This window comes from Convolutriloba macropyga, chromosome 12 (assembly GCF_964194025.1).
Source record: "Convolutriloba macropyga chromosome 12, txConMacr16.3, whole genome shotgun sequence".
NCBI classification, from domain to species: domain Eukaryota; kingdom Metazoa; phylum Xenacoelomorpha; order Acoela; family Convolutidae; genus Convolutriloba; species Convolutriloba macropyga.
The window spans coordinates 32,971,347-32,986,423 of record NC_134479.1 but is presented as its reverse complement, the minus strand read 5'-3'; the positions used below and the strand labels follow the sequence as shown (position 1 = coordinate 32,986,423).

At 33.3% G+C, this 15,077-nt stretch overlaps 1 protein-coding gene across 1 annotated transcript in view; it reads left to right on the top strand.

Moving 5' to 3' along the window:
- The first annotated feature begins 4,158 nt into the window (after positions 1 to 4,158).
- LOC142350682 (neuropeptide S receptor-like) overlaps positions 4,159 to 15,077 on the top strand; it is a 73,158-nt gene continuing 62,239 nt past the window's right edge. The window contains exon 1 of the mRNA XM_075402608.1: positions 4,159 to 4,967. Coding sequence (XP_075258723.1) covers positions 4,620 to 4,967 — 348 coding nt within the window. The 5' untranslated portion in view covers positions 4,159 to 4,619. The remainder of the gene's footprint in view (positions 4,968 to 15,077) is intronic.

Below are 15,077 nucleotides of genomic sequence, written 5' to 3'. Positions count from 1 at the left end.
TTTTGAAGGCAATAAAAAGATAAGCAAATCGGCAAAGTTAATTGGATCTTCTAGTCAGCCTGTATTTAATGCCAGTTTGACTTTTTAGTAAAACGAAGAATCTTGCAACAACAACCGGGCGACCGAATTACAAGTTGATAGAAATAAGATGAAAACTGTGGCAAAGTTAAAAAATCTGAAAAAAATTTTTCCAAGACCTAAGAGCCATCAGGCATCAACTCAACACATTAGATAGGTTCAGTGAATCATCCACAGGAAGCTTATTGGACTTTTGTTTATTGAGTCTAAATCTTTATAATAGAAAAATCCCAAGTGTCTGCAAATCTCAAAAATAAACTAAAACTTTTTGACAACATTTAGCCGAAGCTTTAAAAAAATGAGCTGGTCTTTGAAAAATGAATGTTCATTTGGTCTCATGTGCTTGGAGATAGCGAATCATCTATTACCATTGACACTTTGAGATAAAAATTGACAGCGGCCCAAGGCAATTCGAAGATTTTTGACTGCAAGCAACCAAGATGAGAATAAAGCTATCAATTTTTCTCCTCTCAATTTATTGAAAAACCAGCTATTGTTTCAATTCTTAACGTCATCAGTGATTTGAAAAATCGGCTCTCTGAAATCACTCTGAGCAGTCTAAAACCCAATTCTTCGTTTATCATGCTCAGTCAAAAAAACCTTCTGTGAATATTCTGGACAGCCGATTGTTGTTCACGGTTAGGAAAGTTGTTAGTTTCTCTTCACGCGTGAAGAGAAAACTAACAACTATCCAAACAGTGAACAACAATCTTTTAAGACAAGTCTGCTTTGCTCCAACGTAGTGGATAATTTTAGGCTGTTGACATAAAATTCAAAGAATTTTGAACTGAACGTTAGAAATGCGCGTTCGCATATGATCTTCCGATCGTGCTCAATTACAGTTTTTCAAATTTTGATTTGAATTACTTGTCTGCCAAAAGAAGAGGCAGACAATTGTCTGCTAAAAGAATTTTTGAAATTTTTTTTGAAAATTTTCAAAAATTCTTTCATTGCTCAAAAATTTTTGGTGTATGAGTTAAAAATATCCCTAAAAATCCTTTTGGAAAAGCAATTTAATAATGCATGCTCGCATTACAGCGCTGATGAGATCTAACCTAAAGATGTCAAGGTAGCGAGACCAACTACATAATAAATAAAAACAAAATGTCAATGACAGCAAAAAAAATCAAAATCTATTTTCGAAAATACTTAGCAATCACCAGATAGAAAAAAGATAAAACGAAAACGGGCCAATATTAAACTTTGAAAAACATCCATTACATTTCAACCAAATGGATTATCTTCGATCAAAAAAGAACCATAAATAATGTTCAATTTCGAGGACCCTTAAAACATTAGAAACATATAGTTAGCAAATAATAAAACATCAGTTAAAAAACAAAACCAATTGAAAGTTCAATGTTTACGTTACTATATAGTGTTTACGACATGCCTTCTATGAGACCAAACTACTGTTTAAGCAGATTATTTTATCCGAATTTTTCTTGTGCTCACAACGGAAACAGCAAATGCAACCAAATACCAAATTTTTGAAGGCATTAAAAAGTTAAGCAGATCGCCAAAGTTGTTTGGAAGTTCTATTCAGCCTGTATTTAATGCCAGTATGATTTTTCAGTAGAGAGAAAAAGTCTTGCAACAATAACCGGGCAAAACGCAAACATAAACTAAAAGTTAACGACAACATATAGTCGAAGCTTTAAAGAAATGTATAAAATTTCGATATAAAACTGACTTAGCTCATTTTGACAAGAGCTTAAAAAGTTTTCAAAAATTTTAAAAGGAACAGCGGCCCAAGGCAATTCGAATATTTTTATTGTAAGCAACCATGATGAGACCAAAACTATCAATTTTACTGCTGCGAGTTTATTGAACAACCGCCTAATTGATCCAATTCTTAGCGTCATAAATGATTTGAAAAAAGTTTTTGCAGAAAATCCTAAATTGTAAAAGTGAACATAATCACGTTTAATCAAATTTCAAATTTTTCAAAAATTTCAAATTTTTCAAAAATTTTAAAACTTTTTAACTACTCGAAAAAAATAAAATATACTCATTTTTCATTTTAAACTTCTGCGCTTGAGGGGCTCTCTAATGATATCATTCTTAACTCTCTACCATGAATGTATCGATCGACCAAAATTGAATGAACAACATATATCCCCCTACTAAGGTGCGAACGGAACAAAAACCATTCAATTATGCTTTCACTACCACTCTCGTTTCGAGTATAATCTAGATAGTTCAACAAATCGTTTTCAGTTGCGTTTAGCTAAGTCGATTGACTTTTCCTTCAATGCAATTAAAATAGCTAACGTAATTGGCTAATTTTTTAGTTAATGAAGCCCATTTGTACGATATCTTGGGTCTTTGTTGTAGTCTCCAAAATGATTGGCAAAGAAAATTTGATATAATTACAAACTAACTGATTGGCCAAAAATTTGATATAATTACAACAGACATTTTTCTAGATCTATATTTCACGTTGAACGGGAATTTTTGTTGTCAAATTTTTGCGTGAAAAAACAGGTCCTATTTCTAATATGCTATTGATAAAGAAACGCATTCTCCATTTTCATTCATTTTTGTCAATTTTTGTTCATCTTTGTTCATTGATATCAATTTTCTGTGGAACAAATTTTCTGAATAACTTTGAAAAATATATAAATCAAAACTCAAAAATTTCTTTAATGTTAAATCGTAGGTGTTATAGCATTTTCTAAGCTTAATTATAAATGATTTCATTTTTTTCCTATTTGATCATAAAAATCACATAAAATGTTCCTTCTGGCAGATAATTTATGAACATTGCGTGCCATAAACTCTGGTAATTTGGAAGTAAATTAAAAATGACATTTTTACGGCAAAATTTCACAGTAGAAAATCAAATTTCGCGTGAACAAATTGAGGAAAATACTTTTGATTGAAATTGCTTTTTGTTTTGGCGAAAATAATTTGTTGTTTTAGAGAAGCACGCGAATGCCTTGCTAATCGCTATAGCAGTGAACAAACTTATTTGATGCTTTTGACTTCTATCTACCTACTTGCGTTAATATAATTGCTTTCGTGTTCTAACATATTGGAGGACAAAAAGCATGCTAAATCGATTTTTCCCCAATCTATTCAGTATCGAACCTTGCCGATCCATTTAGCAAAATGTCATTTCAGCAGAAATATTTCTCGCTTCTTTATTTCTGTATCCAACTATGTTTTTTTAAATCCTGATTTCTCATCAAACATTTCAATTTTTTCATGCCGAAAATTTAATGTGATCAAATGCTATTTCTCCATAGTTTAATTTCGAGTGTAATAAACTGAAGGCGTTTGGGTGGAAAATAATTCATTTTTGACACCAGGGTAAAATTGTCCCCAATATTAATTTCAGCTCTTTGCGCGTTATACCACGAGATTACCTGCAAATATGTAATAATAGTCTCAAACAGGAAACTGTAAACATGGTTTAGCATTGCAACACACCTACAGAGCTGCAAGCCGAAAATGAAGCATATACTGGTACTCCTATTCACAAATAAGAACAGTTTTTTGGTAACCCAATATTAGCTAAGAGGCAAATCAAAAAAATTTAGTTGAAATTAGGTTTACCTTGCCTTTTTATGTTGAAATGCGAGTTAAAATGGGTTTTTAGCAGCGTTCGTTTTCTGCAAAGTCTGCGTTAATAATCGAATCGAGGAAATTGAAATTTAAACGCCTGCAAATAAATCTTTTTACGACGCTGAAATCCCGCTGCAATTAATTCTACCCTTCTCGTTCTAAAGAGATATCCATTTCCTAAGTCATATATTTATACCGAGGAATCCGTTTTAATGGAAAACTGCAATTTCAAATTTTTTGGTATTAAAAGCCGCGGGAAAATACGCGATTGGTGCTGTAAATAACACGCTAATGGAAAAATGATCTTTTTTGACGAATTGTATTTTCCCTCTCGGCAGAAGTGTATAAAACAGACAAGGAACAAAAAACTGCCGGTTTATTATGCTCTGATAAAGTACAAATAAGCAATTTGTTCCATTTTTTCAATGTCAAAATTTCAGTCAAAAAGTTACTTTCCAGTGCTGAAGATTTCCACCGCTCTTAATTGTCCCCCCCCCCCCCCTCAAATTAAGGAATGACTCCCAATAAAAGGAATTACGCACAATAATATCAGCAATTTTTAGTTCTGATTTTTCCTCTCTCACGCTTGAGTTCTCTGATTTAACTAGTTTACACTTTATTCGATTTCCCGTTGAAACCCGTTTGATTTTCACTCTTTTTTGACCTCATTACAGTATTTTTCCTATTTTTGTAAACCGTTTTTTCTTATCTTGTTTTCTTTTTCTTTAAAAAAGTAAGTTCTACCCCCAAAGTATATGCTCTTTTTGTTTTATTTTTCATAATTATTTCGTTCAAAATATCAACATTCCCTCCCTCTGTGAATTTTTCCCTCTATTTGTTTCAATTCAGGACAACCATCTTCTCTTTTGATCAATTTTTTTGTTCAACAAACTGTCAATTTATCAACCACAGCAAGGAACTTCGAGTGGCTGTTCTATCTTATAAAAACAACTGGTAACTGTTGCGAAATTATGAGTTCTTACCAAAACTGCTCGGATAAATTCAATCCGATTGAAAATGTTACCTGTGGTAACTTAACTGGAGGCGGCAATTCTTCTCAACTTTCACAGACCCTTTTGAAGTTTGCGAACCCCAAGTTCATATTCTATTCTTGTCTGATTCTTGCTACTTTAGTCAGCAATTCGTGCGTGATTTACTTCGTATTACGACAAAAACCCAACTTCAGAAGATGGCGACTCAATTTGTTCATAGCGCACCTTGCAGTGGCGGGTTTGCTTGTTTCCTTGACAACGATGCCCGCAACCTTGATTTCAGTGCCCACGGATGATGTCTGGATTTTCGGGGACAAATTGTGCAAAGTGAGTAAAACCCCCTCGATTCTGTTTACCATAGTATTTTTACCCCACCCCCCCCCCCCCCTCAATAGAAAATATGTGATGTTATATAGCGCGTTACTATATAAAATGTAACACCCCGGGTCGAGGTTTTTGGGTAAATTTTTGTAAGAAATGCGGTGAATGCGGTGAATTTTTGTAAGAAATGCGGTGATTGTGGTGAATACGGTGATAAAAAATATTTCACCGCATTTCACGGCATTTCTTACAAAAATTCACCGCAAAATTCACCGCATTTCTTACAAAAAATCACTGCATCGACTTTTGTGGCAAATTAATGTAAGAAATGCGGTGAAAGCGGTGAATGCGGTAAAAAAAAAATTCATCACATTTCACCTCATTTTTTAAAAAAATTCAACGCATTTCTTACAAAAATTCACCGCATATGATTTCCAAAGTTTACTCAATCTGATTTAAATTCAAAAGAAATTTGAAAGATTCAAGTGACAGTTGGCGCAGTAGACACAGGAGTTGAAGGCTTGAAGTAGGTCAGAGGTTCGAACCCGTGTGGGGAGGATTCTTTTTTGTAAGAATACTGAGAGCGCGGTGAAAATAAACAATTCAACGCAATTCACCGCATTCACCGCAAAAAGATGTAAGAAAACCGCGGTAAAAATTATTTTTTTTCACGCATTTAAACACATTTCTTACGAATATTCACCGCCAAACCTTGACCCGGGACGTGCGCCCGGGGGCGTAAAAAATATGTTTCACTAAGCTGGGGGTTCGAAATGGAATAGATCAAAATTTTTCACCAATTTGTACGTGGATTTTATTTCTTTAAAGCATCCCGGGACGAGTTTAAAGTCTTGAACAGTACTTCTCCAGTGAAATACACGTCTTGACTTGCCAAACCAGAATTGACCATGTTTTGCTTCAATTCTTAAGACTTCTGAAGACTTGCCCAAGACTTGTCAAGACTCAAGATGTACTTCAAGACGTGCCAAATCTTGAAAGTGACATGATCAGAGCTCTGATACAGTTGTGATCTAAGACATGCAAAATCACTGAATCAGCACTTAACGTTCATTCTGGGATATTCTAAATTATCATGTGTAAATTACACTTAATTACACTCAATGCAATGATCGGTTGTGGTAGTGTCATATCAATTCATACGTTCTGCTGAGGCATCACCATGATTCCACTTTAAATTGTCTCTCACTTAGATCTTATCATGCCCGTTGTAGTTCAGATTATACAAACAGTAGACTAGTTTTTTTTGGATCTTTTCCGTTTGTGCCCCCCCAGCTTAGTGGGTGCATATTATTTGCAACCCCCAGACGCACGTGCAATTTTTTTACATAATGATTTACTATGTAATGACACGTGCTCTGTCACTGGGGGGAGCATAACGTACTGGGGGGGGGGGCACAAACGGAAAAGATCCGTTTTTTAGTACATTTGGATATTTTGTCACTTTGAGCTTTTGGATTGAGTAGTTGATGGCTATTGAAACCGTATCTAAAATCAAACAGAGAGCAAAGAAGAAAACCCATCGGCATAAAGTAATATTAGCACAGCGCATTTTTTAATAAATGATATTTACAGTTGCACAATTTTGAGAAAACTAAATATAGTTTAGATAGTTTACGCGTAAAAAACGCATAATTGGGGACGAAGATCCAGATGTCAATCAGCGCAATTCTTATCTTGTGGTCTCAAAGAGTTAAAAACCCGTCATAATTAAAAACCTTCGTTTGAAATCTCAAAAAATTTTCCTTCAACTATTATTCCCTAAGTTTTGTCCTATGTATTAAGAGTACTCAAAATTGAGGTTAAGACTTCATTTGCATTGTGTTTCGCACTGCATTTTATCAAAAACGTGTAGAACAGCGTTAAAAATTAAATCCGCCGTTCCTTTTTCCGCAGAGATGTTAAAGAAATGCAAAGAACTCTATCATAGTTTTTTACCTTATCTTAATTATTGGTTCTAGCTTATTTATTGTACACAGATGATTTCTTAATATATCAATTGTTTGATGTAAATGGCAGAGCTGTTCAAAGAAATTTAGATTTTGTGTATCATTCAGCCACCTTAAAGATATTTTTTGTTACAGTATTAATCCAACATTAGTAGGGAAAAAAAGATAAATTCAGAGAAGAAAACTGCAATCAGCACTTTTAACGACCGAGTTTCACATTGAAAGACCTTCAACGCTATTTTTTTATAGTTTAGTTGAAGTTCATCTTTTTGAGATTTTTAGACCATTGACATTGCTCAGCTAGTCGCCAAGACCACTTTTTCTTATCAAAAATTTTGATTAATTTTATCAAAATATATTTCTCATTACCATAAAATTCCAAAACTTGAGCTTTGTTCATCTTTCGACAACAGCAGTCTTTAGTCTAATATTGCAACGCTATTTTCTTTCGGAAGCATGTTTTCCATTTTCAACTTCAAAGTGCAATTGAATTAATTTAGCAAGTAAAATGAGGTAACCGATACAAATAAATATCATCTATTGGATCTTTTCTGTTTTGGCAGTCCCAGTGTTGTTTATGATCCCCGTTACAAATTATGTGTTGTTATATAGCACGTTACTATGTAAAAATAATGCTCGTGCGCCTGGGGGTTGTAAAACATATATTCCCACTAAGCTGGGGGGAACAGAATAGATCCCATTTTTTGCCGTGATCATAAATTTTAAATAAGTATTAAACATTGCAGTAAAATGTTCACTTTTGTCTAATTCTTCTCCATATTGTCATATTTCACTTATTTTAAAACGGAAACTAATTGCACAGAAACTAAATGTGCTCCAAATAAGTGAAATATATGACAATATGGACCAGAGTTCGACAAATTTGAATATTTTACTGAAATGTTTAATACCTATTTACTTATCATTATTATCCCGACAAAAAAGGTGGGATCTGTTCTGTCCCCCCCCCCCCTCAAAGCACATGGGTTGACCAAAATGTTATTTTCTTTTAACTTTACTAGAAAACAATTACAATACATTTTTTGAAAAAAAGCGGTGAGTAGAACTGTGATTGGAAGTAAAGTGAAACCCTTTTCATCACTTGAATTTTATTTTTCTTCTTTATTGAAACTTTTCGAGATTTTTTCTTGAGACTTGAAATAGCGTTACCTTTTAACCAAAGTTTTCAGTGTGTTTCCTATCGCGTCAAGAAAACTGAAGAAAATGCTGAGATTTGATTAATTGGCTGTCGTTTTCTATAAACATCTATCAGTTTTTAATATCCAAAGGTTGAACCGTCTTCTTCTACTTCTTTTAAGAAGAAAAACCTCGAGTAATGTGATTGACTAAAGCCTGTCTATTAAAGTGTCTCGCTGTCATAAGTGAAAATAAGCCCTTTACGCGTCACACTTTTCTTGTTCAATATTTTTTCTTAAGTGCAAATTTATCAGTAATGTATCTCTTTTTAGGCAGCGTTCCTTTGCTTTCCGTTTGTACAAACGACATTTGTGTTGTCAAAATAGTCATCAAAATTTTGTGCTTAATGGTGGCTGACGGGCAAAATTGAAACCCACTATAAACTTTAAGCATCCTTGTCTAAAAACAAGTGGCATCAAGTTCATTCATGCTGCTTCGGTAGAGACTGTCTAAAAGAAAAGACTGCTATGCTGACCTCATTTACTGTAGCGTCATATAAATTTATTGGCACAAATTTGATATATATAAGCAAAAATGCGAAACTGCACCAATTTTTGTTTCATTATAGATATGCTGAAAACCGTTTTTAGCCGCAAAAAGCGACAGCTGAGGCTATTATTACCTTTTTTTGGTTTGTTTACGACTCGAAGAGGTAGATTGGTTTTCCTGAGGTTTTTTTTTACCGGAAGTACTATTTGTTCAGACGGCGTTTTGACCTAAAAGCGAAACTGATTAAAGTTGCAACGTGAACTAACTTTTTCTGAGCGAGAGTATTTATTTGACAATGCGCTGCGTTTAATGAATGATTTTTCGACATTGAAAAATGTTTTCGAGAGATTGGCTTATATAGATGACAGTTTTCAACAATATTTTCTTCCAGTTGGCCAAATTTTTTTGGCTGTAAGATGGTTGTCTGTAGAAATATGTTTTGATCGATGCTGCCTTAACATCTAACCCTAACAAAATTACTAACGAAGTGTTGCCTAATAATACGTTTGAAGAAAAAATTGGCGTATAGTTCTAAATTTTTTGCCACATTTGTTTGTTTTTGTCTAAGTTTTCTAAGTTTTTTGTTCTTACTTTGGATTTAATTGCTATAAAATCTCTTTACCCGCACCCCTAGAGTTTTTAATTTCGTGTTAATAATAATCGAATTTTTCTTGCGATAGGTTTTTGAAATTCAATGGAAATATATTTATAGTTATAGTTTTAACAAATTTTTTGACAGCTTATTTTCGAATTGTTTTAATGTTTCGAGTCTTTGAACTGTTTCCATTTTGCTCATTGATAAGTAAAACAACGGCTAATGCAAATTTTTTTTGCTTCCAGTTGATTACTGTTTGTACTATTTAGTAGATTCTTTTGTTCTTTTGATAGAGGAATCTGAAGGAAAATTGATGTATAGTGATAAAAAAATCAAAACTTTTTTTGCAGTTTTTCAATTTCACTTAGAAAATTGTTGTTTTGAAAGTCTTGAGAGCGTAGAATGGCTTCTTTTCTGTTTTGTCAGTAATTTCATGTTTTCAATTGCATAATTTTTTTACTTGTATTTCTATTGTATAAAAAAGTAGTTGACTTTTTTTATTTTTTTAGTTAATTTTAATTTTTTGATTTTTTAAAGTTTTATCAGTCGTTTCAACAGTTTCTTTTTTATTCAAAGAGTAATTTCCTTTACAGAGAAAACCATTACATTTTCGCTTTGAGTAGAGCGAATTTTTTGTTCATTCGCGTGATTAAGTTTTTGATCACACGGGGATTACCTCACTCTCAAAAATGACTTCCTCTCTCTCTATTAAATTGCTGCTTCTTCACTTTAATTCAAAGAGAAAAAGTCAAACGAGTATGTGTCACTGTAATTGAAGGCTCATAAGGGCAGCTAATAGATGCAGCAACATAGTGAACAGATTCCTAATCAACACCTCACATCTCAATATTTAATAAATAAAAATTTCTTTTTTTTGCTGCTTTTCTTTTAATATCTTTTTGAGACTGCGGATATACGAAACTGAAGCTATTGAGGCTATTTTCTGGCAATCTGCCACCTATTTTATTGCTTTCTGTTTGCTCTTTCAAAATATTGTTGATTAAAATATCTAGGAATATTCGTCTTTCGTTTTTGTTCCGAACTCACTGAATTGGAAGGCGGACTACATGGTCTACGGGTTTTTTTTCATGCAGTCAAATTTGACCAATCGATATTTTGGACTTTAAGTTTTTGCGCAGGTTTCTCTGTGCGAAATTAAGAGGCGAAGACAATTAGTTGTCACTCTAATTTCATTTAGTTCCCTCTACTAACCAAGCCTACTTCGTTTTCAGGAATCCATATGATAAAAAAAATATTAATTGAAGAAAATTGCAACTACATTTGTTAAGCGATAGAGTGAAGCCAGCGTGAAGACAAGAGGAAAAAAGATATAGTTAGAAAATTTCAGCTTCTCATTTTTATTAACACTGAGCTAAAAACGGCGTAAATTATGTGTTACATAATTACATTATATCGCATTCAACCGTTCCAATAACACTTATTGTAGAGAATTATGTTTAATCAAAGTTCATTTTTCTGTTCAGTTGGCTTCAGCCGCGTGCTATTTCACACAGAAACATGCAAAAAGTAAATACTATCTAAGTGATATCACTTCAAATCCAAGGAAGCTTAGAATATCTCAAACTGCTGCTTATCCGGAATTGTTTTTTTTTCGAGGAACTACCGAGCTTCAAAACGTCTTCAACAGTATTTTTCGTTTTTGGCTTCTTTTCTCTTCCTGATCATGCTTTTTGTTGATCATAAACGACAGGTAACTTTTTGTTCATTTGATAAATTTTTTGAATTCGGATATTTTAGATCTATCTTTTATATAGGAACACATCAGAAAATTGTTTGCGATAAAAAGAGCTAAAATCAGATTTCTGTTGATGACGCAGATTAAAAGAACATGTAACAGATATCTCGCCACAGAAGTTAATCATCGTTTTCTTACAACTCAAAGATTTTGGATTGTATAGGTGCTCCGTTTTTTTACGATTCAAAATTTTTAAGAATTTATTGGTGCGCGGCGTTTTTTTTTCAATTGAAAAGATTTAAAGTCTGTTGATGCGCTGTCTTTTTTTAAGATCAGTTCATACATTTTTGACCTTTCCTTGTCATTGGAATTTCAAAATGGAGTAAAGCTTTTAGTCAAGCTGATGTAATAAGAGGAGCCAAAGTTATTCAGTGTCAAGGTCTGACATTTATCAAAGTGCTTTTTAAAGTGAAGTGAGAAATTGGTGTCTAAACAGATTTTCTGTTTCTGAAATTGACTTTTTGTTGCGGCAATTTGAGTTCTGTTTCAGCTGTTTTCTCTTTTCATTTTCTGTACGAATACTTTCAAAATCAAGCGCTTATAAAGCATTTACATTTGTTTTAATGTTGCAAAATGCTATTTTTAAGCCCCTCAAATAGCAACTAATAGTTTTCGAAGACTTTGTTGCTACTGGGTTTCATGAAACAAAAGTTTTTTTTTGTATTTTGCCTGTTTTTGTCACTCTTTTTGTTGTGTTGTTTAATCTCATCAAGGAGAGGTCTGAATGCTTCTACCGATGCAAGTTTAAATTTTTTCAGTGATTTCAGTTGACTGTTTTTGGAAAAATATTAATAATCTTACAGATTTTTTCCATTTTTGTAGTTCATTTTTGAGCTGCCACTTAGTCCCATTATGAACGGTTCCTTTATGTGGCTCTTATGTAGCTCAAGCGTGGCTCCCTTAGGATCCGTTTTTGATCAAGCCAAAGGTCTATGTTCATAGCTAGGACTTTTCACCACTTCCACACCGCTGGCTTTATTTTTTCGGTTTGTCGTTTAATTTCATTAATGCTAGGTCTGTTTGGCTCCTTTACTTTGCATATTTCAATTTTTTTAATTTTTTTAATTCAAAACTCCAGGTATCAACGATTTTATACAAATTGTGTTCCTTCTTTATCAGTGATTTTCTTGAATTTTGAAAGTTTTTGTAGTTGTTTTTGTTGTTCGGTCACTTAGGCACAATAATGATAGATCTCTCGGCAAATTATCATCTCATCTTTTCAGAAGCTATCCTTCATTCGACAGTTTTCTTAACTTACACGCGTTTGTAAAATATTATTAATTTTTTTTTGGTTTATGCCCTTTTTATTGTTTTTTTTTGTTGTCGTGTCTCTTAGTCTCATAAATGATACTAATTGATTTTCCTTTGACAAAAAATGTTGTCGACAAAATTTTGGACTTTTGATTCTTGCCTCTATTTGTTGCAACTATTGTTGCCTGGTCCTGAATTGATTCTATTCATTATTAGATAGTTCCTTTTTGTTCTAAATAGTGCAAAAGATTAAAAGTCCAAGACTTTGATGCATGTCCTATTGACTTTGATGGTACTTATTTTCAATGGCATTAGTAAAAACCGTTTTACTTTGGCCAACTGTTGTTTTTGCTGTCGTTTTAATTCTCTGCAGAGGTTTTCTGCGAAGCTGGTGTCTACTTTCTAAGCCTACATTGTGTGGAGGTCTCAAGAGTCTGACGTTGTCATTTTTGTTGGATAATTTTCAACTGGTTCTGTAACCTAAATTTAACTATTATGTCAGCTGGAATACTATACAGCCAACGATACCACTTCTTGGACAAACGATAGCGCCTCTCAAAACTTGAAGGATAACTGCAAATTTTTTGTTTCTTTTTTGTGCCGGAGGCTCTTAATACTTGTGGTTTATGTAGTAGTCAATTTCGTTGTCTGTTTTTTTAATCTTCAGATTGACGTAAAATATTTGCTATCGCTCGAGAACTCAGAAGCGACTACTGTAAGGAAACGAATCTTATGCAATATCCTGGATGTTTCCACTTCACTTGATTTTTATTGCCGTTTTATTTTGTCTAACTGATTACAATAAACGAAATGGTTCTGATAACGATCTTGTAAACGGATATAAAAGATATATAAAGCTTCAGTTGTTGTAAAATTAGCTTTTCCATTACCAGCAGTTCTGTCTGTTTGTTTTGTGATTGTGCTTCTTTTTAATCTACGATGCGCATATGCTGTTTGTCCAGCAAATCTAGGGTTTCATTTCTTAGGTACAAATATTTGAATTTTACAGTTGTTCTATAAAATTTAATACCGTTTTTTATTCAATATTTTTAATACTCTTCAATCTTTTTTGTTCATTCGGAGACAAGTAGTGCTTGTTTCGTATAAAGTTTCAAAAAAGGGTGATCGATTTTGCCCAGGTTGCGATAAAATCTTGGGTATAGAAAGGCATCTTTGTTGGTAGAAATGGGTATATTCTTTTGCCTCGCTAGATCGATTGAGACTTTGCATTTTTTTTAATATTGATTGATAGCTATCAAAATCTATTTCGTGTTCATATTTACATGGCACTGTCTGTGCTCGTACCACAACGTGATCTATTTTAATGCACTTTTTATCAAAGTTGGCCCACAACGCCCACCGGGCAGTTTCCATTTCGCTATCATTTACGTATTAGCCTAACTAGCATAATGATGATCAAGATATAGGGTATTGGTTACATATAGTGACATACCGCTCATATTAGCCTAACTATGAACTAAGTCGAAAAAATGTTATAAAAAGCCGAATATGCAGAATTCAAGTGTAAAATACCCTAAAAAATCTGCTATTGATGAAAAACTCTCAATGGGAAACAAACAAGGGAAAAGTCATAGATAAGAGATGTTTGCTAATTTAAGTGGTGACTTAAAATTTTGCAAAATAAAACGAACAAACTAAGAATAAAATGTCGGCATATTTAACAACGTTTTTTATGAGCGCTTTTTTCTGCAAAATTGTTCGAGTCAGAATTTCCCCATCATTTTTTTCCTGTATTTGTTATAAAAAAGCCAATGCGTCATTGAGCAAACTTGCTATTAATCAATTCTGGCTGATATTATTATATTCTTCTGACTGAAATACTGGTTAGGAAGACTAATCATTTTCTGCTAATCCGAGTAAATTCCCGTCTGATTACAAGTTAGGGTCCCATTAGGGGACTGATTAGGTTATTTAACCTTGAACAATTTTTGATAATAACACTGGTTGTAATCACATTATCATTATAAAGCTCTCAATCTTTCGTTCCCGAAATTTAGGAAAATAATTGGATCTTTTGACATTAATTAAAAAAATTTGCCCAACTTTTGATACCAGTGAAATGATATGATAAAAGACGGAAGCAGCAACGGGGGTGTATAAATGCAGATGAATATATTAATGGGTAATGAGCCATTCAAGCATACCTTTCTCTTTTTGACCTTGTAAATGTCAGACTTTGAATTGCAAATTTGCAGTGAATAGAAGCAATTCTAAATGCAGATTATACTTGAAAAATACGGCTGCCTGAAATTGATAATTTTGTTTCTGAACATAAAAAAATTCTAGGATCAATTCAATTCTACTTCGATTTCACGTCTGGTTTCCTTGTATTCATCTGTTTACCGGGCGCCTAAATATTGAATTTCTCACACTTGTATCAAAAAAGCACCTCTGTAATCCGGATCGGTTTTCGTCGAAAAAAAAATTGTCAGAAAGCAGTATTAACTGTGACGTTGATGAGAAAACCTAAAAAAATGGTTCCCGTTTTATAGTAAACTAGCAGGTACGTAGAGGCTCTCTGAAGTCCTCTTATCTTGAAACTTTAACAATTGATATTCTCAGTGAAAATTTATTCGTGATAACTGGTGTGCATGCAATCGTTTCAATGATAACTGGTGTGCATGCAAACATACCAACAAAAAATGAAGGGAGCCAAACAAGTCAAAGAAAGGTTTAATGCGAACTAAGAGTCATAGACGCTCTCACAGAGCTTTAAAAAATTAAAACAGATAAAACGAGGTATAAAGAGGGGGAGACACAGAGATATTGATAGCGGCAGAAATATAAAATGAGTCGCAGAGCAAATCGATTTAAAAATACAAAAAGAATCCAAAAGACAG